General features: G+C 45.8%; 1 protein-coding gene across 1 annotated transcript; it reads right to left on the bottom strand.

Annotated features, from left to right (window-relative positions):
- Positions 1–9,323: 9,323 nt before the first annotated feature.
- Positions 9,324–24,876, bottom strand: EMP1 (epithelial membrane protein 1). Its single transcript, XM_069855076.1, has 5 exons — positions 24,706–24,876; positions 13,433–13,550; positions 11,845–11,947; positions 11,598–11,738; positions 9,324–10,988 (listed from the first exon to the last, which is right to left on the bottom strand). Exons 2-5 carry the CDS (start codon positions 13,508–13,510, stop codon positions 10,825–10,827), a joined length of 486 nt encoding a protein of 161 aa, XP_069711177.1. The 5' UTR covers positions 13,511–13,550; positions 24,706–24,876; the 3' UTR covers positions 9,324–10,824.
- Between the last annotated feature and the right edge of the window lie 1,285 nt (positions 24,877–26,161).

Raw genomic sequence — 26,161 nt, 5'->3', positions numbered from 1 at the left:
CATCTGGATGGGCTCAATGCGCAAGAAGGCGTGAAGTTGGGATGCAAATGTGCAGCACTTGGTTCTCAGCCAAGACAGTGTTTGTACTCAATTGTTTAAAAGCAGATGTATACAGACATGACTTATTTCAGGGGAGGAAAGCAACTAATGGGAGCACTTGGGGTCTGATTTGAAGAAATCACCGCTACAGCTGAAACCCATGGGAGGTGTGCTTTGGGTGCATGTAGATTTCCATACATGGGCTATTAGTGTCTTGATAGTGGCACCTATGATTAATTGATCCTTTTGACACCTACCTTAGTGTTCTTGTGTTTCACATCTGAAGGGCTTACCTTAGTGGGAAGCTTCATGGTGTTCCCCAGATCAGGAATTAAGTCATAGCTTAAGGAGATGTGTGCAACCTTCTTTCTACCTCTGTGAACAAGCAAGAAAATAAATACAGGCAGCTGTAGTGAGATAGTAGAAACTCACTCTTCTCTACATTTACCATGGACTTTGAATGTGATACTGACCAAATGACATACACCAAGCTTTCAGTAGTGGCCACGAGCTGTTTCCTTTTGTATGCTGAGGTCGTGAGCCATGGCTGTGGCCAAAATTAACGGTCAGCATTGCTGGGATCTGCCCATGAATCAATTCCTCTGTCTATAAAATGCCTGTGATAACGGTTTGGTTTTGTAGCGGTGACTGGAAGACAAAAGTCCTTTTGAGTTTGGGAACTGCTCAGCAGTGATAATAATGAGGCAAATAGAAAAGCTCAGGAGGGAAGCAGAGTTCTGTATGCTGTGCAGCATGCTTCTGATGTGCAGATAAGTACAGCCACAGAGTGAATAAAGAAGACAGCCTCATCCGTGAAGCACTTCTGTGTGCTGAATGAGGCAGCAGGTCCAACAGAAAGAGCAAGAATATAGGATCAGGTAATTAAAACTGTACCTCTATTATTATTTCTGTTTCTAGAGTTTGGTCCTTCTCCACAATTCATTTGGTATCAAATCAAGAGCAGGTGGGAACAAAATGCTTATTTTTAGAGATGCTTGTGGGGTTGAAACTTACATTTGATATCAAAAGCCATTTCCTGTCCATATTTGAAGTTGGTATCCTGCTATTCTGCAGCAGTTGCTAGTGGAAACTGTTGATGTGTTGGTACACTTCCATTATCCATCACTCTGCTCTACAGTTCGGGAACTGGAAGGCGGGCAGGTGGCTTCATTTTAATATCTATTTAAAGCGTAAATGGCTGTCTACAGTGCCCTTTGAAAAGACAAGGGCTGTTGGAAGCTTTCAGCACTGGTGGGAACTAGGAGTGCACATGTGATGGAGAAGAGTGGCAAACATGATGCAAGATAATTGCTGATGGCTTTGAGGATTAGAGCTGAGGCATTTGCACTTTGAGTACCTGTGGGAGCTCTGGAAGTTGGCAGCACTGGAAAGCAAGAAGGCAGCAGTCCCAAAGGAAGCTGTGAGATTGCAGGGTGACATGGCATGTGTGAGCCAGCCCATCCCTGGAAAGGCTGGGGATGAGATAAGGAGAAAGGTGTGTTTTGTTAAATAATGACAAGTGTCATCTATGCTGTGCCTGTTAATCTGGTGGCCTTGGAGGTGGGAATGCAGATTGTGGCCTTGTTTTTGTATACTGGGAACAGTCAGGCATAAGATTTTGGTAGACGCAGGAGACAAAGGTAGTATAATTTCTCTCTCTCATACTAGAAATCTGTCTTCCCAGACCTGCGAGGGTTGAGTTTGCAGTCATGCTCTTAAACTAGGGCATGTGAAACTATGAAAATTAAGATTACTCAGTATGCATGAAGGATGCTGTTACAAACAGAGCAATTCCAGACAGTGAAAGATAAGAAGCAAGAGGTCAGGGTCTGTAGCTTCCATCCATTGCACCTACTCATGGAGAGAGCACTCTGATGAAAGAAGAGCTCCATTTTGCTCGGATGCATTAAGATGAGTGATCCTGGGAAAAAAAGGTTAAGATTAAAATATAGTAATGGCTTTGTTCTCTTAGCTCCACCTGGTGTGACATGTGTGCATCTGTGTAGTACTTTCCACTTGAATTGCATCTAGATCTGACTCTACTATGGCACAAAAGCTTTGCTGATATTTGGAGACATGCAACACAGCTAGAATGGCCAGAAAGTAAGGAATGGGCTACCTTTTCTGATCATGGCTCCTCTGAGCAAGTAATGGTTTTATTTATAGCATGTGTGTTGGCCTAAGTGACATTGATTTTCCTCTGGGCAATAAAGGGCTCCTGCATGACTTCTGGCTTGCTGTTCTGCCAAATTTGTCTCCCATCTCCACAGTACAGTGAGGGGGGAAGTCATCTAGGAAAGGATGAAAGGAAAGAGTCATGGTAGAAAGCATCTGCTTTGCATTAAGCTTTGCCTTAGAAATAGATAGTGTAAAGATCTGTTTCTTCCCTATAAGTGGAAAAATAAAATGACCCAAATGCCCTTGTTTGCTAGTCACATTGTGAAAGTAATAAGGAAAAATTCTCCTTGGAGGGTCTGTTTCCTTTTACCGCTCATTACTGTTTATTAGCTGCAGGCATGGATAAGGCAGGCAGATGCCCAGGACAGCATCTGGGGAGGTGGTGAGGGGCAAGCAGACTGCCAGCTTTACCTGTTCTGCCATGCACCAAGCGTGACCTAAACATCTGAGCCCCTCTCCTGCCTCGGAGTGGGGGCGGGATACCCTCTCCTTGCTCTCAGATCTCTCTGAAGGCTGTGGGATCTGTATCTGTTCTGCACCACCTCCCCTAGCCCCAAATTCTGCTGAACTTCCTGTTATGCCCCAAACTTTTACCTTTCCCTTGTTGCAAGTGCAGCGTATCCTAGAAAGAGCCTGAGAGCCTGACAGGTCCCCTCTGATTTCCCACTCCTATGGAGGCAGCCTGGGAGGTGGCATCTAAGGGGGCTGTGTGCTGAGGATGCAAATAGCTGGAGGAAAAGGAAGTCTCCTCTCCAACCCCTGAGAGGTTAGGCTGAGGGGGTAAAAGGAGACACTTGTCAAAGTGCCACAGGAACTCCCACAATCCCCAAAGCTGTGGTCATTTCTTGGACCTCTCTCATCTCTGTTAGAGCTTTGATAACTGGATCAAATAAATGCTTTACAATTTGAAGAACCCTCTGAATGAGTAAAAGCTCACCTTCTCCTATGCTCAGCTTCACCTGCCTCCTGCTCTCTGGGCTCTACCACACTTCCATCTCATGCAGTCATGCCTTTCTATGAGCATGCAATTATACAGCTGTAATCACTAGATTTACTGCACTGCAAATACAAACTTTGCCTTTATTGCATCAAGGTCATTGCAAATCTTCTGATAAGCATGTGGCAAAAAAAAAGAAATGACTTCTCTGATTTCTCTGCCTCCCTGCTATGGGGTGTCAAGTTCTCTACTGGGTGTCTATGTCCATTTTTTCTGGCTTAGGTGTTTGAAATTAGGTACTATCAATTTGATAGACCTCTGTACCTCTCACAGATTTCAGTCATCAGTATTAAAAAACACTCTCTGAAAGCTGGTTACCTTAATACAGATATAGCTACTGGCCTGCTGCAGTCAGACTTTAGGAACCTGAGTTTTGCTCTTTGGAAAACTGGGAAAAGACCCTGTCCTGTTCAGATCCACTGGGAGTGGAGTTAACTGGAAAGGGTCCCTCCTGAAGCAGGATCTGTAGAGGTCCTAAAGGGCTGTGCTTCTTTCAGTCTTCAGGCCACCCTAGCACTCCCTCCATTTTCTCTTTCCATCCCGCTCGCCCCAGCCTAAGGTGTTTTCTCTGCCTCAGTTTCTCTGACTGTACACAGTGGAGGGGATGGCATTAACTACAGAAGTGAGGGGCAAATCCCTTTATCTTCTTGAGCCCAAACCAGCTCTCAGAGGCTGAAGGGAACTAAGCCACTGTCACTTATTCAGGGCTGCTGGCTAGAAAGTTTTTGCTCATTCCCCTGTAAAGTAGATTTTTTTCTGCCCATTGCCATTTGCCCTGTAGGTTTCTCATTGATGACAAATACTTCCATGATGTTACGTCTTATGTGGGACAAAGTGCCCCTGACATGCCTCTTTCTTCTACGTGACATGCCACAGGCTACTGGGGAGCCTGTCTGAGGGCTGCCAAGAGAGACCACGGCACACTTCAATTTCTGAATCATACTATGATAAAACAGCGCTTTCCCTAGCTAGTGTTGCTCCTGCCTCAAATCATGAGAGCGTAAGACGTATTGAGCAGAGGCATTTGCTAGGCTTGCACTGACCTCTAGTGACAATGTAGGGGACCGAGATCTTCAGCCATCGAAGGGCTGGAAGGGCACACACGGGTCCTCGGTGCTGGGCAGTTTACAATGGTTTGTCCCAGTTTTTGAAGGATTGTGCTCATAAGCCTCTGGTACTGCCTTGGGGAAGAGATCCTACTGACTGATGACGGTCTGTCTACTTGGTAGATGATTGTAGTGGGTCTCAGATGTCCTCAGCTCCATATACCTCCCCACTGAACTGTTTGTAGTGTCTCAAGCCACCATGATAGTCTTCAGGTTTCCTGCAGTTTTTGTTCTTTCTGTCCACACATCTGATATCTCCTTTCTTTGTGTTGACCCATTACTGCATGGCATCTAATGACTCACTGCCAGTCCATCTCTCTGCTATAGGCAACGCACATGCTCCTTGCTTCTGGAACAGACCTGAGTACTTCACTCCTACCTCTCACCTCTGCCTCCCTCTCCCCACACTGTGGCTCATTTGCAAAGCCTGCCAGCCGTTTCCAGTGCAGAGATTCTGATTTCTTTGGCACAAAGCTACTTGCTGTGCTGCATTGTTGTACATCCTCTGTGTGATGCACAGGAAGGAACTCCTGCTTCAGAATTTCATTGAGAAAGACAACCCCCTAAAAAGATACATTAAAGGCATGCTGAGGCTATCTTTTACCTCCCTTAGTTGGAAAACAAAAATGGTGAGAACTTTGGACCCAATTCTGGGAGCTGCTAACCATGACCTCAAAATGGTGAGCACCTCAGCCTTTACAGATATCAGAAGGACTCGTGGACTATCAGCAACTCCCAGGGAGCCCTGCATTGCCTAGGAGCAAGGTACCTGCCACCTGCCATGGCTACAGTGTGAGGAGTATGTAGAAACCTCCTTGCCAGCTCCTCACATCACCTCTGCCCTTCCCCAGCCCCATCCCGTACCCACAGCACCACCTTTACTTTTCTAGACTAAGCTGCCTTGGTGTGTTTAGGCATGCGTGGCTTCTAGTGAACTATAACAAGATACTACCTTATTCAGTTGATATTCCCCTGTCTTTCAGAGCCAAATGTCCCCCTACCCTCCAAAACCACTAGGAAGTGCTTTTACTCACTGAATTACAGCTCAGCCCCCCCTCAGCTCCATTTTATCATCAAAGAAAGGTGCAGAAAGCTTACAGTGTGTATATGGATGAAACGAAACTTTAATTGTTGGAGTTGCTTCCAGAGGAAGAAACAATCTATGATGCCCTATGAAACTCAGGAGAAAAAAAGATTACATCCACTTGTGAACCCCAAAAGTCAGCCTTCTGTCTACCTATGGATTTCTCTGGAAAATGAAGAGAGGCAGGAACACCCCCAGCACCTCTTCCTTTAGCATCTCTTACTGCATTATTCTGTCCAGGTCCTCTATATGCAAGTGACCATATTCACAGGACAGAGTTCCACAGCATTTGTTCTTCCCCTAGACCTCATTGCAGATAGATCGAGCTCTGTTGCCCAGATCCTGACACTGGGATTAGCCTAGGAGATCAGATGAAGCATCTTGGGTTTTCATAAATCTCTGATGCGGAACATGCCTCTTGCTCTTGCCTCTGGGAAGATGCTGGCTGGAGGCCCCTCACCTGATGGTCCCTGGCTAGCCTGATCCACACAAGAAGCCTGAGAAGGAATGGAATGGAGTAAGGCTGCCAGCTACAGCCTTCCACACTAGGTTGAGCAGAAAGGCAATCAAGTTTCCTAAGCACTGTAACAGATGACAAGGTGTATATTTATACCAGATACCCACATACTTTGGGTGAATTGTGCAACATGAGATTTGTCATCATGCATCAGATCCCTGGTGTATCTAATCCACCACCATGGCTCTGACAATGTCAGGAGAGCTGAGCTGCCTGCAGTGATACACCTTGCCAACTGTGCAATGCAGGAACAGAGGGTCTGGAATTAAAATTCCTCCTCGGTTCCCTCAGCAATCAACTGGTACCCTGACTGTTTTTATTATTGGAGTAGGCAGAGCTGCAAATGTAAATAACCATACGATTAGGCAGCCTTCTAAAGACAACTAGTACAACTGCAGCATTTGCTTCAGGGCTGCCCCCTGGGCTGGGTATGTTTTGGGTGGGATAATAATTTGTGCTGATTTCATCTTGCTTTCCTCTGTTAAATGATTTTTGGGCTAACTGCCCCCTGGATGCCAGCAGTGGAGAGTTATTCCACCATGAGGAATGACCTATAATCTTTCACATGACTCCTAGCATAATCTTTTATGCCTCCCATCATCTCCCCATTCTTTCATAGAATGACAGGCTGGAAGGGACCTCAAGGATCATCTGGTCCAACCTTTTTAGGTAATACATAGATTCCGGAATCCAATTGGAATCTTCCCAGGAGCAACTTATACCCATTACCTCTTGTTTTTTCCATGTGACTCCTTGTAAAAATGGAGTCTCCCACCTCTTGGTAGATACCTGTTACGTACTGGTACATGGTAATAAGGTCACCCCTAAGTTTTCTCCTTTCAAGGCTGAACACACTCAGTTATCTCAACCTTACTTCATATGTCACATTTCCTAGTCCTCTGATTGTCTTTGCATGCTTGATTTTTGTCGTCAGTTTTATTGTCAGATTTTCTTTGTTGCCTTTGCTGCAAGGGAATCAAGCTATTCTCCCGTGCTGTATGTGCTGGTAGGCAGCTGCATTCTGTAATGGTGCTGCTGGCTTTGTGTTTGCAGCGTTTGTGTTATCATCACCCATTGATCAGCTTGGGAAGCAGTTGCTTTGCTTGGACAGTTTTGGCGTCTGCCATTCACAGAGCAGGAATCTCCCCTGAGCTGTCTGCAGCAGCTTTGCAACACTTCCCTAAACAGCTACAGATCATTTCAAACCCACTAGTGAGAGCAGTTATTGGACTGCTTCTTCTCAAGCTCGCATAGCCTGACTTTCTGTTCAAAGCAATAGTGTTTCTTGCTCTTACCTCCTTGGCTGTCCCTCACTTTTTGCTCTTCCTGCAGCTCCCTGCTCTTCTTACTTTGTAGTGAGTACAGAAATACCTTTCAACAGTTTTTCTTGAGAATGGCTAATAAAATTATCTGTGGCAGAAATGCCTTCTTATACTGAACACCTGCTGTTTATTCTTACTCCTTAGAAATAATGGAAAAGATGAGTCTGGCAGGGGAGTCCTCTGTGTAATGCTTCTGCTAGCTCCAGGTGTGATTTTAGTCAGCAGTAGCATGTGGAGCATTTATCTGGTCTGGCTGATTTACTGTAGTCAAGTGCCCTGAAGTAGCTAGTTGTTTGTCTATGGAAAATATCTTCTTCCTCACACTGGTCACAAAGGACCAGGGAGGGAGACTCCTTCCTTTGCTCTGCAGTGGAGTCTAAGGCATGGTAATGGTCTTGTTTCTCTGCTTCTTCCCTTCCACAGGCTTTTCATCCTGTGCAAGGACTCTGCTGTGATTTGTCCCTGAAGTAGTCAGGATTTTTGTCTTGGACCTTGTAAAACATGATCCCTGAAATCCTTGTAATGGCTTTTGCAGGAGTGCCCTGACTTTGTGACTCACAGTCTGTGTAGACCTGTGTCAATGTCCCTTCATGCTGTGTGGAAGATGATCTTTGACCAAACACATGACATCTGATACAACCAGTAGTGCCATTTGCTCCTATCATTTTCTTCTACCTTCTGTTTTGTAATTGAATAATTGATCTTTCTTGGCATTTGCTTTTCTGTTTGGTGTGTTCTGTCCTGACAGTTCCCAATGTAATTCCTTGCCTGTCAGCCCCTAATGCAACAAGACTCAGAAGATGGTGATGGGAGCAACCAGGAGTGGGACAAAGACTGTCTCATTTGTGATGGGATATACTTCAGGGCCTGCATTGACTAGGGTTGTTAAATGCCAGAGGAGCCACTGATCCTTTAAAAGCCCAAGTGTTTATTCAGACAAACCAAGATGCACAGAGCTGCCAATGACAACAGTTTGTGGTAAGACAAAAGTTGTTGGAGGCTGTTGTTTAAACATTTAGACCATTACCTGTGGCCTGTCTTGAGCATCCCAAAAAAAGTTAGGATCATTTTGTTAGCCTGTAAGGTATCATATTGTCATGTGTAATCTGTGTCATGCTGGAAACAGGGCACAGATATCAGCCAAGCAGTAGGTGTGTTCTGGCAAAACTCCTTGGCTAGCATCCCCCAGTATTCCCACCTCAGCCACTATCTCACATCTCAGTTACCAGTGTTAGTTTTTAGCCAGAGAAGCCTTGTCCCCATTGCCTACCTGGTCTTTGGTTACCCTGTGCTTCTAGGAGTGCCAGGAGAATGAGGCACAGGACACCTGTCTCTTCCTGAGACCAAGACAAGTGTCCACGCATGGCACTCTGTGAGCCTTCTCACACCCTGCTGTGTATGAGGTGCTTCTCTGGTGAAACTCTGGCTCATAAATATTCATGTCACAGTTCTGCTCTCAATTAGCATGTGTCTCAGCTCTCCCTAAGGTGGCTTAATTGATAAACTAAAATTTCCAACTCAACTGATTCCTGCTAGAACTTATCTTACCTCATGACTCACAGGCTTGTGCCCTGAATTTGCTGAGATCTGCCTCTGTCCTGGGCTTTGGACTCTTTGCTCAAACTCTAGAGCTACTGAGGTGTTTGGCCAGACAAGGTGGCAACAGCAATATCAAGTCAAGTGGTCCAGGCAAACACTTTGGTGATTTCGATTTGGAACTCACTTGTGCTTGCTCTAAGACATAATAAATCCTGCATCATCTTAGGCACCAGCTTCCATTAAGGTCAGATTCTGCCAACTTTCTTGAGTGTGAAGCAAAGCCTGACACTGGTACTGAGTGTTACCATTGCTCCCACTATCTAGTTGAGCTTACTGGGAGCTAAAAGAGGAGGTCTGAGAGTTATTTTTCTTCCTCCTCCCCTCCAGAACAGGAAATGTCATATACTGACAAGCTAGAGAACATAGTAATTCTACAATCATCTTAAAGGAGTGAGCTTTGATTCAGAAGAAACAGCAAATGCTTCTGTAAACAAATATCTGAAACATTAATGAAAAAAATCAAAGCAAAACTGCAAAACTCTTTATAATAAAGGGAATCAGATTTTATTTTTATGCCCTCAAAGTTAAAAATATGCATTTCAAAATATTTACAATGACTATATATGAAATAACCTTTGTTAATGAAACAGCAACATACAGTACTAGAATATAGCCACCAAATTGATAGTCTGCATAAGAAGAAAATGTAACAGAAAGAGAGAGAGAGGGAGAGATGTAAGCAGCACTCATGCGCAATCTGCACCTGTATTGTTTTTGATACTCTCTGCCTTTTAGTTGTGGATGGAGTCATAGGAAGTTTTGACCTTGTGACTGAGAGTCTTTGAACTGACAGAAATTTGTGGGTTATGGCAGTACCAATGCCTTACTTTCCCATGCCAGCCTTTCACGTGGGAACCTTCTACTACAGAATGGACTCAGAATCTCTCAGCAACCTAGGAAGTAGGCATAGTTTTATGGAAAAATTTGGCAGATGGAAAGGCACTGGGTTAAGTGACTGCCTAAGGCTGTGCAGCAAGGAGCAGAACTCACAAGCTCTGCCTCATCTCTCCTAATCTCTCATTAAGGAATACATTTCTTCTGTTGACCAGTATCATCTGCCTTTGAGACAGGCTGCGTCACAATGTGAAACTCTCAATTAATACCACGTACTGGGTAATGATGTGGCAAAAAATCCCTGCCTACATAAGGCCTTGTCTCACTAAAGATCTGTGATGTTGCAGTGCTGTTACCATGTTCTGGAGCTGAATAGAACATTTTAGTGTAGACACTCACCCCATGATTCCCTCCCTGCATATGCATCAATGAGCAACTGCATCCTCTGTATTTAGGAACCTCTGTGTATCTTTACTTTCTCTCTCTCTCTCTCTCTTCATCATCAACACCTGTATATTTGCCCTTCCTACCTGTATTTAACTCAACCATGGGAATGTCACATAGTAAATAGAACAGAAAAAAAAAATGCTACCTTATTCCTGTAGATATTTTAATACTACTTTGATCTGATTTCTATTAGGTTGCTTCTCAATCTAATGTCTTTATCTTTCACATATGTGCATATTTATAAAAAAATGTAACAAAAGACCCATCCCATTTGTTTCAATGGACAAAAAAAGAGGATTCATAAGCCTCCCTGCCCAACCCACAAGTCACACTGAAAGGTAAGTGAGGCTCTTGGAAACGAAAAAAACATAGCCCTTTTTTTGGTGCCCTTCAATCATCGCTGCAGAGCATCAAGCTTTATGAAGTTATGATATCACTTTGCAGAAAAGGAAAACAACTGTCTGGGTTACTTGTAGATTTCTCATGCAACAGCCCCAGGAGTATCAGATCAGTTGGACCTGCTTCTCCCTCCCTTTTGTAAAGGAGTTTCTGAGGATTTTAGCTTTGTTAGTGATTTTTCTGTGGTGGTGGCAGTGGTGATGTTGGTGGCTGTTTCTGTTTATTGGCCCAACAGTTCTCTCAGCAGAGCAATTCTTCCCCATTCCCAGTAGCCAACCCTCTCCCTTGGACTCCCATAAGCCTTATTTTTTCCTGAGAACGAGGTAGAGGATGCCAGTGATGAAACTGAAGCAAAAGCAAATCCAGGCCAATATGAAGCAGTAGCCGTGGTGAGAATTTGTGAACCCAGACATCTTGCCCGTGAACCGAGCTGTGTAAATGGAGACTCCAATCAGAATGCACACCCCTGTGGAAAGGAAGACAGAAAAAGAGAGTCAGAAAACACACAGAAATCAGAATTCTGCAGGACTTCTAAAGTGCTATTGTTCCTCCAAGATCATAATGCGTGTCTTGTGCCATATGAGAGAGGGCCTGCTGTCTACTAGGCATATTTATGGAGGATTTCTTTTGCAGAGATGATGACATAAGACACTTGGGCTTTGTTTAGTAGATGCTTGTTTAGAGGGAAGTAAACCTTTGTTAGGACAAAATCAGTAACAAGATCTGCAGACGGTTTGTTGCGATGTGTTGAATCCCACAAGCAGTAGTTGTCTGTTTATTCCTTTGTCTCCCTAAATAGTTGAATCTTACTTGTTGTCTTTTAGAGGAATTTTGCAAAACCCACTGGGATTTTCTAATGAAAACCTAGAAATATTTTTTTTATATACAGAAAAAAAAGTAACAAACCAACTTTCCAATTCCTCAGAGCTATTTTTTTACAGAAACAATCAGCCATTTGAAACTTTTAGCTGGCTGACAACCTCCACCCATGGCTGCGTATGGCAGACGTGTGACTACTTGCACTTGCAGAGACAGTGGGACACATGCAGAGCCATTGCAAAGTGGGCATACTTACAGCAAACCAGCATGATGCCTCCAGTGATGTAGAAACGTTTGCCTTTCTCCAGGGTGAACAGCTGGACAATAAACATGACAAGTGCAATGACAGAGAAGATGATCGAGAGGATCATAAAGGCTTGAACGGCTCTGAGGGAAGCTGTAAAACACAGGGAATAGATTTGAGAAAGTCAGGACTCAGCCTTGGTATTGCGTACCAACGTTCTACAATTCATAACCACAATGAAAATGCAGATGTAACTTACGTTCATTATCACTGCTGACTCGTAGCTGCTCACAGGTCTTGTTGCAAAGTAGCCACAGTCCCGATGAGGCTGTTCCTAAGTAGGAAGTACCCACCATCCAAACCTGAAACAGGATCATAGAATCATAGAATCACCAGGTTGGAAAGGCCCCACTGGATCATCGAGTCAAACCATTCCTATCAAACACTAAACCATGCCCCTCAGCACCTCATCCACTCATCTTTTAAACATCTCCAGGGAAGGTGACTCAACCACCTCCCTGGGCAGCCTGTTCCAGTGCCCAATGACCCCTTCTGTGAAATTTTTTTTCCCAATGTCAAGCCTGAACCTCCCCTGGCAGAGCTTGGGGCCATTCCCTCTTGTCCTGTCCCCTGTCACTTGAGAGAAGAGGCCAGCTCCTTTCAGGCAGTTGTGGAAAGCAATAAGGTCTCCCCTCAGCACCCTTTTCTCCAGGCTAAACAACCCCAGCTCTCTCAGCCGCTCCTCATAAGGCTTGTTCTCCAGCCCCTTCACCAGCTTCATCGCTCTTCTCTGGACTCGCTCCAGAGCCTCAACATCCTTCCTGTGGTGAGGAGCCCAGAACTGAACACAGGATTCGAGGAGCGGTCTCACCAGTGCCGCGTACAGAGGGAGAATAACCTCCTTGGACCTCCTGGCCATGCCATTTCTGACACGAGCCAAGATGCCATTGGCCTTCTTGGCCCCCTGGACACACTGCTGGCTCAGGATAAAACAACTGCATTAAGCGGGAAGGGGGCTTACTTGCTCTTCTGCCCATTCATTAGCCTAAGCCATAAGGGGACCAACAGTAACCTAAATGCCACAAGGCAGGGAGTTTGAAAAGTCCACATGTGTTGGCAGCAGACGAACAGCTGAAGCGGGTGGGAGATGACGCAGGCATCCAAAGTCAGCAGGCATTTAGTCCAGGCGAAATACTAGGGAAGTCTGTTTGCATGATCAGGGAGGAAAACACTCAGACCATCCTCTCCCTTTCCCGGTGCGAGGCGGCAGGAGGGGGCGAGCAAGCAGCCGGGACTGGGGGTGAGGGGCGCCCGAAATGGGTCCCGAGGGGGAAAGGGGTGCGGGAAGGCCCCTCCCGCGGCCGCCAGGGGTCACCCTCTCCCCGGATTTCCCCTGCGACCTGCGGGGCTGCGGTGGGGGGGACCCCGGCTGCCCCCCAGCTCCTCTTGGGCTTTCACCCCCTCCCAGCCCCCGGCAGCGGATTCTTGCCGTCGACACACACAGACGTCGGGAGCGCCCAGCTGTGCAACAGCCTGGCTGCCAGATGGGATGACAAACACCGCTTCCGAGCTGTCATCTGCCGAGCTGCCCTGCTCCTCGTGGAGCCCTCCTGCGTGGAAGGGTGTTGGGGTGCTGCTAGGTGGGAGTTGAGAAGCTGCCTCCTGTACCACCTCGGTTGCCTTTCTGCTCCCTGAGTACACTCATCACTGCTTCATCTTTACTTACGGCTGTCCCTCACCTATAGACTTGAGCGCCCACCCACCTGTCCCCCTGCCAGCTGTGTAAAGGGTTGGCTAGCGCTGCTGAACGTGGCAGCTGTGTTTAATCCACGGTTGTCTCCACTTACATTGGAAATGGTGCAGACGAAGAGCATGATGACAGTGGCGATGTGAACCACAAAGATACCAGCCAGTAGCACCAACATCTTGGGTCCCTTCTAGGTGGTGTCACCGACACAGAGAACTCTGGAAGAGAACAAGAATAGATGGAAGAGTTGAAGGGCTGAATCAAAGAACAGTGTTACTATAAGCTTTATTTACATGAGAAAACAGGTTGATCCTAAATCCATTCTGGAAGTACACAGTCACAAAAAAACATCAATAAAACCTTTGTCAAAATCTTCAAGAGAGATGCTCAATAGGCTGAAGAAATCTTGGAGGTAAAGGAACCAGTCTGGGAGGAGATGTAGAGCAGGGGTAGTTAGCCTGGGGGTGTTTTAAAAATAGCCTGAGTATATACACAGTTTGCTTAAATAGGTGTGTGGTTATGTAAAGTAAAAATTACATACTCCAGGCCTACACTCCAGGAAGAGGAGTTTTTGCCCACAAGATTCAAAGAGGTCAGAAGATATTTTCTTGTTCTCCTTTTCCCTGTCATGGCACAGCTTCTTCCAGCTGATCTGGGACATGACAGGTGATGTGAGCGACTCTGCATCAGGTATTGAGCAGAGGTGGAGAATGGACTCAGCGGCTACTGCTAATCAATGGCCTGTGCCGTTGTGTGAAGAGGGGAATAACCAGAACAGAAATGCCACCGAGATGTTCTGGGGTAGCAGAAGACACTTAGGCTTGCAATGAAAACAGCCTATTTCCCTTTTAAAACCTGAGGCATGCAGATCACTTTATTATTGCAATTAGATTCTCTTGTAATGAAAATTCCTGTTTGGTTTGTTTTGGCTTTCTTTTTGCCTCCGTACCCAGCAAGCTTTTGCATTTTGTAAAATTCCCTGTCATTGTGATAAGTGTGATCGGAATGGGAGGGGAATATGCTTTCGATAGCTCTCATGACACTGTTCGTCAAGGCGGCCAATTTCTCCCTTGAAAATGCAAAATACAAGGAACAAACATAAGCTGTAAGAGCAAGTGCAGACAATTCATGAGCGAGTGAGCATATTCCCTCGCCTTCCAGACATTTATTAGTAATCATGCACTATAGCCATAGAAATCAGGCAGAAGAGTCTGCTCTATTTCCTATGAAAGATTGCTTCGTACAAAGTTCCACAGGGCTGTCATTCTTTCTCTTGATAGTGCTGGTACTGAAGAGTAGCATCTAGTATATGATTAATTTTGGCTGTCAAGTTATTTTGGTCCAAATGACTCAGGTAAAGGTTTGATACTGTTACCATTTGTACAGGGTGTGGTAACACTGTAATGGAATGACACAACTATACTTCATGTTTTCTGTCACACGAACTGTAACAAAAGGCGTTGTAAAGTTCCATAAATGTGGGGTTCTTTTACTCAATGACTCCACTTTCTCCATTCCTGTCTTTCCTCTCATTGTGGCAATGCGTGGGAGTGTATTCCTGTAAAGTGCTGCAACTATTCCTTGTGCCGCTTTGGATGCAGTTTCCAAACCACAGTAGGCAGGCAGTCTTTTCCATCACCAGTTCTTTGTCTAGTTCAGCATTAGCTGATGACTAGGAGGAATTCCTTGAGTTCAGGATCTCGAGGAACCTGCTCTGTTAGGTTATTCCTCCCACCCAAAAGAGGTTGTTCCTTAGAAGAACAGTTCAGGTTTGGTGATTGGTCCTATCTCCTCAGCAAGAACTTGTCCACCGCGAGGCTCCCTTCACCAGGAGAAATCTCTGGAGTTGTTTAGCCCTAGCTTGCTGAACATGAGCCAGGCTTGCTTGTCTTTGGGGTGTCCTAGCAAAGTTTTCATGCTCTAGGACTTGATTTGCCTGGATGATTTAGTCACTGTGCCCTCCCTTGTCACAGTATCTCCCTTACTGATGATCTTGGAGAAATTTCAGCCTTCTTAGAAGTTCCTCTCTGACTGTAGTCACAGCCATTTATGAGTTCATTGTTACTAAAATCCAGGTTCTCAATACTATTTGCAGAGTACCACATGAAAACATCTTACCTGAGAGTTACAACCCTTCTTTCCATTGACTGCAAAAGGAATGAGGGTTTCAAAATGCTGGATGGAAACCGATATAGATATCACAACTGTACCTTGAACTCATAAACTGTTGCTATTGCAGTGACTAAGTTACATACCTGCAGCTCATGTCTTGAATAGAGCCTCTGAGTCAAATCTTCCCATCCTTTTTTTCCTGATTACCTTGGTTCTTACACAAATTGTAACAAGTGGTCTTGCCACCAAAGTGTGTTGGTATGCATACACTAAACTGTGGCAGATTTGCCTACTCTGAAATTTGCCTTTACTGAACAGTGGATAAACTTTCTTCTTTCTTAGGTGGATCTATTTTTCCATGGCCTCTTTAAAAACTAATTCAGCAGGGGGGTTTGCCAGTCATTTTGAGGACCTTCAAAGAAGCCCTGTAAAAAAGCCCTTATGAAAGACTGAAAACCTACTTTCATGACACCCTAAAGAACTGGAACAATCCTCTTAAATGCATCTTCTGTTTGCATTTAGAAACAAAAATGAGGGATAAATGTTACTTTTTAACGTAAAAAAACCCCAAACCCTACAGCCAGAACTTTGACCAATACGCTAGGAAAAAAAGAGCAAATCCTTTATTCCTTTTGCTTTTTTTTTGCCCTGTTCTTACACTGCTTGAGAGCACTGTTAGTTCAGGTGCTTTCAGTGCATTTACTTCCTGAGAACGTCAGCACCTCTCCCTGAATACACATGCTATCAAAAGCAAACTCCTGGGGATATGTGCTCGCAGCTTAGTTTTGGTTCTTTGTGAGTTAGAGCACAAACCTCCCTCTCTATTCATTTACTTTCCCCTTCCTTCATCTCTCTCTACCTTTTAAATAAAACACTAGAGAACAATTCCAAGGGAGCAGTAGGTGAACGAATAGCACTGAAATAGTCATCTCTGTCTTTTGACAGTATGGCATGGACTTTTTCTCCCATTAGACAGAGAAACTGGCAGAGCATTGGTGACTGACAGGATACTCTTTCCATTTGTTAAGCGTGAGACAACTTTCTCCGCTACAGGGTGGGGTCACATTGCTGGAGCAATAGGACACAATTGCATGCAAATGCCTTTTCTTCCACTTCCATACCCAATCTGCAGCTGGATTTGGAGCTTCTCAGGCTCTTCTTGGGCTATGAGTCAGTCTTAGCCTTCCTAGAGCTGCCCTTTTTTTTCCATTGACTCACACCAAAGCTCCCCAAACCACAATTATTTAACCCTGCAAGTTTTCAAGACATGCCGCCAGTTTTAGGACTGCTTCTCAAGAACGAGTAAAGTAACCAAGCTGTGAATCCTGCATTGAGCCTCCTGGCACATCTTCCAGGGAAGAGACCCCACATAAGCCAAGAAGAACAGAGCTGAGACATGACAGCTGAATGACTGTGGAGGTAAGACAGGCTGATAGAGAAGAGTGAATGTCATGCACCTGCTGAACAGCCTGCATGAGTCAAGAGAAGATCTTGCGCTGATGACAGTGGGCTGAGTTTCCTCTTTCTGGGATGATGGATGAGGAGAAATAACAAGCCACACCAACAGTAATCATGAATAACAATCACCATAGCAGCCTTCAACACAAAAAAAACCCCACTACAGATAAGCATGACACTTATCCATGTAGAGACTATTTCTCTGACCATGCAGGAGTACACATACTGGGGAACTACACATAGCTCTGCTGCACCTCAGTTCAAGTTCAATCAGGTAAGCACTACATATTAAAAATTAAGCCAAAGCCTTCTCATGCAGATGAAGTGTAGCCACACATACTGACCTGCTGTCTACTTAAGTGTTTTGTATCCTTCTGTCTGGAAGGCAATCTGGAGAAGTGAGTCCTTGCCCTTGGTTTGCTGCTTAGCAAAACATCAGGATGGAATGCAAAGTGCCACTTGGAGATATGACAATGGTGAGTTATATACTTCATCAAATATAGGAAATGGATTACTCAGATCAGGTAGTGGTCCTTTGCTTTTGGCAGAAAGTGTACTGTAATGAAATAAGTAGAGGAGAAGTGTACAGGACGTTTCTGCAAGAATGATTGGGCTGTTTGGAGTGAGAATACAGAGCACTCTCAATCAAATCTGAAATACTTCAGATACAAAGTGTTCCTAGAAGATGCAGCTCATCTGACTTCTATTCCTAGTCTCCTCTATGAACTGAGGTCTCTGCTTGTGACTGCCTCTCACAGGGTGAGCTGGTGAGGAATACTGTGAAAGCTGCTGGCTGAGAGAACTATAGTGTCTGTGGAGCAGAGGACGTCTAAATCACACCACCTGTCAGCATTGTGGTGACCTCTGACTCTTCTAAAACTCAGTTTTTCAACTGAAGTCCTTTGAGTTTGATACAGTCAATTTCTCAACAAGGGAAAGATGGCATTTGGGGGGAAAAAGGAAATTATTTTGGTCAGAATATCAACAAAAATATCCATACATTGAAAGCAGCAGAGATTAAAGAAATTCTGCCTTCCCCAGCTGCCACCACAGAATATAAGGAATGCAGCAGTTAAGTCAGACCAGTGGCTCGTCTCACCCACGGTCTCTGATGGTGGCAGTAGGAGGTCCAATACTTAGAGAAAGTGTGTGAATGTGGCTACTGTCTGATGTCACACAGAGTCACACCAGGAACGCTGGTCGTTCAAATCAGGGACAAGGCCACCTGGTAAGGAAGGGAAAAACTGGAGAGGACAGGACAGAAAATCATAAGTATTTCATATTGTTGGAGACAGCCACAAACTGCCACCTCACTGGTATATTCCTCAGTGCAAGGCCAAGCTACAAATAACAATGTTACCATGATGCCACCTGTAAGGGAAGCCTTGGGGGTGGGATAAAACCACCTGCAGAATTTATAGATTTGCTTTTTGACTGAGCTGAGGCCCTGACTGCATCATAGCCCTGCTACAACTGCATGCCTTGTCATTGTGTGCGAATGGAGCATGAGTCTTCATAGTGCCCAGAGTAATTTGGCAGGATGCAAAGATCGTGAAAATCTCTTCGATGTTGTGGTGGCATGGGGACTTTGGACCCATCACTTTGTTACTAGAAAGCTCATGACAACTTGAAACAATCATAGCAAAAAAATCTTTTTGCTTTCACCTTTGCTCTCTTTCTTACTTCAGACCCAGCTGAATCCAGAGTCCTTGCTGACTCCAGACTTTATAAACCACTGTATGCTAGTGCTACTGTTGAAAACCTGGTTTTGACAGACTGGTCTGACTCTACTCACAAGTCACATGGTTTTTACAGACATGTGGATAAGTAGGCCAGTGTCTCTGGAAAAAGATTTCACATCTGTAGGAAAAGGGTTGGGCAGGAGGCGTATGTGGGCACATGAAGACCCTTGGAGCCTGTAGTTTATGGCAGTGACAAGATATGATGCATGCATGGGTGGTGGCTCTGGTGATCACACTGGGTACAGTGAGTAAAAGTAACAGACAATTGCCAACCAAAAGGGATGTGCAGAGTAGCCTGAGGGGCTACAACTGAAAATAAGCTTAAGTAAATAGAAGATTTTGTATGGTTCTTGGGAAGCATTTCCCGGTGCTATGGTCTCCAAAGGATCAGGGGAAATGCCTTCCCAGGGGAGTGGTAAAGCCTAAGCATGTGAATAATTCCTTGTGAGACCAGCTGAAGTTCTTGAGAATCCACCCTTGGTAACGAACCTCCACTTACTGAGATATGCAAGGGGGAGTCACAGATGATGACACACAAGGATTTTCCAGTGCTCGTGCCTGTGATTCATATGAGAGTGGGGAAACATCAGAGCTCCTAGGGCAGACAGTGAGAAATTGGCTTTTTCTCCAGAAGAAACCACCCTGGAGCGCTCAGCCATGTGACAACATCAACTGCAACTCTAAAACTCACTTGGTAGTAGGAAGGGGAACAGACATCTGCCTGGGGCCTGGCAGGCAGCCAGCAGCTGTGGCTAGAGGAAAACACTCACTCCTCATATTAGACATGCCAAGGAAGGGCTGGGACTGATGGGCAGCAAATAAGAGGGAGGGATGGGGAAGGGGACCACAGAGCTAATGGAAGCACATAAGTGTTCCTCTCCTTCTTTGGAGGTATAAAGGGGAGCACCCTCATTCACTAGCATGCTGGATCATCCCTAGGTAGGTTAATTAGACACGAAGTTCCTGGAACTTGCAGGGGTTCAGACAAGATGCCGAGATATCTGAGAAACATTTGTGGGAGGACTGATGGTCTGGGTGATGATGTGGTGTGTGTAGGGGTGTGTATCTGCAGCTCTGCATGGGTCCGTTTAGAAATGGGAGTGCGTATGTGTGGTTTCCCTGTGAGCAGAGCTGAGCTGTGTGCGAGTGTGCACCTGTCTGTGTGTGTGCTTATGCATGGCTTCCTTATGATTGCATTTATCTTTCTATGCAACTTTGACACCAACAGTGGCCACATGAGAGAAACCCTCTGATAACTCTGACAGAAAAATTCAGGTTACAGTGTGGTGTGAGCAAAAGTGCACAGATCATTTCTGGCGGGGATTCCTGCTTTTCCTCCTTCTGACAGCCTTTGGATAGAGGTGGAAGGTCTGCGGAGCCCACATCAGCTGTGCTTTTGGCTGCATTTTAAAATTAAAACTGCAGTTCTCCGATTTACATGGATAGTTTCATAAAGACCTCTTTTTTTTTTTTTTTTTTCCAAGGGAGGGTAACTCTGAAAAAGAAGTGGCTCCTTATCAGATAGCATCCCTCTCTCTCAAGACTGCAAAAACTTGTGAATGTGCCAGCACAGCCTATGAGGCACTGCAGTCATTGTAACTTAGGCATCTAAAGAGTCCAAGCTTTTGGACCAGTCTGCCTCCAGGGTGTCCTTGTTCCTGAAAGCCAGTTTGGAAAAGACTATGAAGTATGAAACTGCAAAACTGTGAGAGCTCCTTCTTTCAACTCACAGTGCATGAGTGATGGACTGGGGGGAGCAGGAGTGTGAGTATAAAGCAAAAGCAAGAGGATGCTGTGCAGCCTGGAATTGGTTGGTGCTCTGTGCAGGGTGGGGTAAAGGCGATTGTGAGGTTAAATGCCCCATCTGGCTTCAGGAGGGCTTCTTACACCTGTGATTAGTATGGTCTGGCAGAACAGTATTCTAGCTCATGTTATATGCAGAAATGGCTTTCCAGGAGGCATCAAGAATGCCCTTTGTTGGGGAACACCATGCAGGCCTGGCTGCAGCTGTTGGAGGCCAACTAGCAGGCAGGTTGACTCAGCTGCCTGAGCTGGCATGACAAGCAGCTGTGCCACTCTTAGAGCTCAGCTTTACTTCAGTGGTGGTCCACATTCCTGGAGCTTGTCTCCAGCAACCCCTTGACTAGCCTGCTGCGACAGCTCCGAGCATTTTGCAGCTCTCCCCTTTTGTTCCCATGGCTTTCAATGTCCTTTCCAGAGGCTTGCTGGGGCCTGCAGGGAAGAATGAGAAGAATGTGGACACCGGACCCAGTTGTGGCAGCTGCTTTCACAACTCCTCTCCTTGAGCAGACTCTGCCCTGCAAGGGCAAAAGGACAGGAAAAGTCCTTGCCCTGGATTTCATGTAATCCAAATATATTGCCAGGTGGCTCCACATCACAAGAGCTCTGGCATGAGTCACTGCTAACCTGCTGTCAGCCACTCTAATGTTCATAATTCATTGCATTTCTCTGCATGCCTGGGGATGACCTAGCCCAGTACCTGTCCCTCAGCTCTTATCATGGCTGTTTCCACAGGCCTGCCGTACAGATTGGTTTTCACAGGGTAGAGGGGGTAGATCTTAATTATGAGCTTGGAAAACCGGTCACTCCCTTAGGTGATGTGGGTTTTGGAGCCGGATTGCCCTAGCCCATCCCTCTCTACCATGACAAGGCATGGGCTACATTTGGTCTTACTCAGAGAGCAGCCTCCACAAACCCTCTGATCTGGTACAAACAGTTCAGGAGGAGGGGGGTGCATGGAGCTACAAATCTGGCCAGGGTTTCCTTTGTTCATTGTCCAGCTGTTCTAAGTATGGAGATACTTTCCAAAATTCTCCCAGGAGGGCCTGAAGAACTCATGCTCCAGATGGCAGCCCTGGGGTGTGCTACTTTGCTGCCCCTCCTGCAGCTTAACAGCAGAAAACAGTTTAAAGAAGGAGGCACACTAGATTTCCCTCTGGGCACTTTACTTGGGGAACTGCTGCTCGACTCTGTCTTGCTGTGGGGTGACTGGATGTGAACTGTCTCTGATAGAAGATCTGTATAGTCACATCTGAGCTGGTTCTATTACAGACAAGAGCCTCCTTTTCTGTGCAAGCTGCTTTGCCACTGCATAAAAAACCCATGAAGTACTAAGCATCCATCTTCAGATAGGGAGATAAGAAATCCCCTTCCTTGCTCTCCCTTTTGAGGGTGTAAAAGAGCACCTTTGGGGCTCTTCCTTATCCTTGCCTTGAAGGAAGCGTAAATCTCATCTTCTAGTCCTTTTTCAATACTTTTTTTTTTTTTTTCAGAACAGGAGGAAGGAAAAAAATTGGGAGTGCCACACCCTACAGCCTGCCCTGTGTTGTGTTGGGTGACAGTGCAGTCAGCTACCTATTGAAGGGAACAGGCACAGGAGCCCATTGAGACCAAGGGGTATAGTAGTGCTACTTGCCTTATAGGGCACTTGACTACCTAAACGCAAATCCCAGCACAGCACCCAGTGACTCCCCTTTCAGCATGGGGCGTAGGCTTCAGTGAAAAGAACACCCACCCAGCAGCCAAAGGGAAGTAAAGGGGTGAGTAAATGAAAATATGTCCTGGAAGGGGTGTTGCAGCTGTTGTGTGGGGTTGATGAGGCCTCTGAAGCCCCATGGGAGCAGACAGGGCTAAGGAAGCAGGCTGTACCCCACCACCCCTCCTTCTTTTGCTCCAAGGAAACTCAAACAGGCACAGGCTGTGCCATGTGCCAACTTTGAAGCTGGGAGGGTGATGAATAGATAGAAGGACTCATGCCTGCAGCAAATCTTCCCATCTCATTATAAACAAGGCCCTGAGGTGGATCTTTTACCGAAAAACACTATTATCAGCAGATCTACCAGAACGGTTTCAAAATACAAACTCTGTTCCACCCCAGGCCACCAAACAGTAATTCCCACATGCACTTGCATTATTCACACACTGCAAAATTCAAAGACCACCGGCTAGGCCAGCAAGGCCAGTTTTCCAGGCCCAGAGCTTTCTGTCCTCAGCAGGATAGTGGGGAGCACTAGCAACCCAGCAGCTCTGAGGCATCCGTTTCAAAACTGTGTTTCTCCACAAGATCCCATGTCCCTCCTCCATTAATGTATCCTTGGGTGTGGCTCAACTCCATCTCAGATGTCTTCCTCGGGATGACACATCCCCGTAGAGATGCCCAGCTCTCACATGAGCATAGCCTGGATGACTGGCTCAGACTGTGTGCCACGGGTTTTAATTGTTAGTCATAACTAGGGGGGCTTCCCTAGGAGCCTGCTGGGAGGAGCTCCTTAGGTGGGTGTGCAGTGCCTCACATCAGTGAGCTGCTTTTCAAGTTGCGCTTCCAGGCACTGCAGTGTTAGTGGTAGTAAAATACCTCAGTTTGATCCTTATCCTATGCTGATCCTCAGGAGAGCAAATAGGAATAAGTTGCCTTTAAGCTCACACTCTCCCAGAGTACACGTTTGGCAGCTGCATGGGATGATCTGTGTGGAGGCATTTGGCTGACTTAAACTCCTGTTATCATAGAAACAAGAGGTAATGGGCTTCAAGTTTTCACACTCTTCATGCCCAGCTCCTCCTTGTGTGTTTGTTCAGAGAAGAATCCCACTCCATTCAGAAATGCCAAGGGGGCTGTTCTTGGGCAAAACTGATCTCAGAGGTGCCTTGAGGAATTCATAGCTTTTGAGTGAAAGTTGTTCTGTCACCACAGCACTGTTTTTTTTTTCTTTGGCAAACCAATTTCATTGTTAATCATGGTAAATGACAACTTCTGAAAACAATTTCTACCCAGACTGATTGCTGACTGCCCTGGAAACACTTGCTACTTCAGTCAGCTCATCTGCCACTCAAAGATATCTGTTTCTCAGGCAGGAGGCACCCGTGCATGACTGAGCCACAAGCAATAGGGCCAGACGGGACCTCAAAATTCACAAGTCCATCCTTCTGCTACAAGGTTAAGATTAGCTCAGATTCTTACCCACTGGTATAGTAACTGTCCAAAATACCAGCCTGAATCCCAACCATTCCTGGAAGGGATGGGGTAAGTACTGGTTCAGTCTCTTTCAGACCCATGAAACTGTGCAGAGGCGTGCTGGGTTCCTGCAACAGGAACCAAAGTCCAGTGCCAAAAAAGTGGCTTTGCTGTGCTCCCTTTCTCAGACCTCAAATACAGCTCAGAGGTTTGACCGCAAGATTAAATCACAACAGACAGATGAAGTGAAAGAACCGATGAAGAGAAGGAAGGGAGAAGAAAATTGCATGGAAAAAGGGGGTGAATAGGGAAAATTGATATTCTCTGCAATCCTACACTTCCCATCAGAGTCTCCCCCCACCACACCCCATCATGCAGCCTATGGTGCTTTTAGCAGTTCCACCGGCTCCCTCATTCTGCCTCTCAGTGCTTCCCACTACAGGATCCATGCTGCTAAGGAAGGCATAGCATGTATTTCCACCCATCATGTGGCTTTTATTTGGCTTCAGTCTCAGGAGCTGGGATCTCAATAGAAATAGAGAGCTCCTCCCCATTTTACCCCAAAGTTTTCACCTTTGGGGCTTCTCAGATGCCACTTAAGAGTAATCATTGCTGTTTTAAATTGAAGCTTGGAAAACTACTGATGGAGGGGAGAGAGACATGCTGGAAATTTCAAGTGAGAGCCTAAAACGCTGAACCAGCAGCCCTAATTTCAAACAGACGTTTTCCCACATTTGTAAACAACGCCACTCCAATAGCGCGTGGCGGCTCCAGTGCTGGGGTTGGCCCAGGTTGGGTGTCCCGTGACTGTGCCCTGGCTGCACATGCCCTGGAGGTGAGAATAACATTACTGCTGCCAGCACTCTGTGTTTGCAACCAGGGCATCTTGCAGTGTTGTTTTGCCCCACAACACAGCTGGATTTCAAAGCAGAAGCTGAAAGCTTGAGGTGCATCCCTTAGCCAGCTCATGTGCCAAGCAGAAGTGAAGTTGTAGAGCAGAGGAGAAAAGTAAGCTGGAGCTGCTGTGCAAGGGGAACAGACGCCAGTAAGGGAGGAAAATCGCTGAGGATTTTCGAGAGCACCTCTTACCGTGTGGGCTGGGGCTGGTCCTGGCACCTGTGGGAGCAGGAGCGTGCTGGGCTGCAGCGCTGAAGTCCTGGAGCCCGGAGCTGTAGTGAAGGGGAGTGACCCTGCGGGTGGTTTAAGTTTCCTCGGTGGTGTGGGAGGGTGGTGTCTTTCCACTCTGTTTTAAAGGAGTTACTATGAATCAGTCTGCCTTTAAAGAGAGGGAGAAGAGGGGGAAAAAAAAAAAATTAGTGAGCTACGCCCTGCTTTGTTGGCAGAGAGTCAAGAGTCGCTGGGAGGAAACCAGATTCAAAGAAATCTGTACAAGGCTGCGTCTGACTCAGTGTGCAGTAGAGACCGCAGCCTGGAAAAACGACTGACGCTGATCCAGCTGAGTAATAGAGGCCCACAACAGCATCTGTTTATAAAACTGAACTTCTGGTTGTCATAAAAAAAAAAAAAAAGTATAGTTACAACTGTGGCAACGGGACTTCAACAATACCATCACTCAAACAAACAGCTGGTTGGCAGGGGGCAACCATGGCTAGATGAGTCACCACATCCCCTCCCTGTACTGCACAGGAAGAACTTGTGGAGACTGGGTGTATGGGGGGATGCAAAGCAGACCTGTGTGGTTCTCATGGACAAGAATTTTGGGACTATACCAAAGAGCAGAGATGTTCAAAATGCAGCTCTGTCCTGGTGATAACTCTGGAGCAAGTTGGCCAGATGGTGGTGGTTTGCTTCTACAGAGAGAGAGCAGGCAAGGAAGGTGAAATAAGAAGTTTGTGATTCAGTCTTCTGAGGTCAGCATTTGTTGTCGTCTTAAAGACCTCTAAAAATAGATCCTTTACATTGCAGAGGCTTGACTGGTGTAGTTGCCTTGTGGATGCTACAGGCAAGATTCAGTGGAGATGTGCTTGAAATGTGGGTGAGGAGGGAAGAATTTTGTCAGAAAGCACCTAGGTTAAAATGTGATCCACATAAAATAAAATGTGATAGAGTTGGTGATCTGCTACTGCAAGGAATCAAACCTGCCTGTTGCAGAGGCTCAGAAAGAAAAAAGCAGATACTGATAAAATACATGGTAAAGGCCTTTCCTACTTTAATGAGGAGGACACTTGACTGCCTTTGTTTGAAAGACAAAGCTGGTGCTCTTTGAAGTCTATACAGATTAAAAGATGTTGCTTTTTTTCAGATTATTCCTCTGTCTGGTGTTTGGTCTAATTTTAGACATAGCAACCTGCTTAAAAACAGACCTATGGATAAAACAGCAGCAAAGATGATACATACTGTGGGCAAAAACATCACACCTAGACAATCCTGTGGGAATTTTGCCACTGTTGGAAAATAAAGACAGATTTTTGTTACCCAAGGATAGAATAAGCCTGTGTTTCATATCTATGGGTTAGAACATGCTTCTTGGTGATATGCATGAATGTGATACCCAAGGAAAGGAAAATATATTTGCTTGCCCCGC

The sequence above is a fragment of the Phaenicophaeus curvirostris genome, chromosome 1, assembly GCF_032191515.1.
Source record: "Phaenicophaeus curvirostris isolate KB17595 chromosome 1, BPBGC_Pcur_1.0, whole genome shotgun sequence".
NCBI classification, from domain to species: domain Eukaryota; kingdom Metazoa; phylum Chordata; class Aves; order Cuculiformes; family Cuculidae; genus Phaenicophaeus; species Phaenicophaeus curvirostris.
This window is presented reverse-complemented; position numbering and strand designations above follow the sequence as displayed.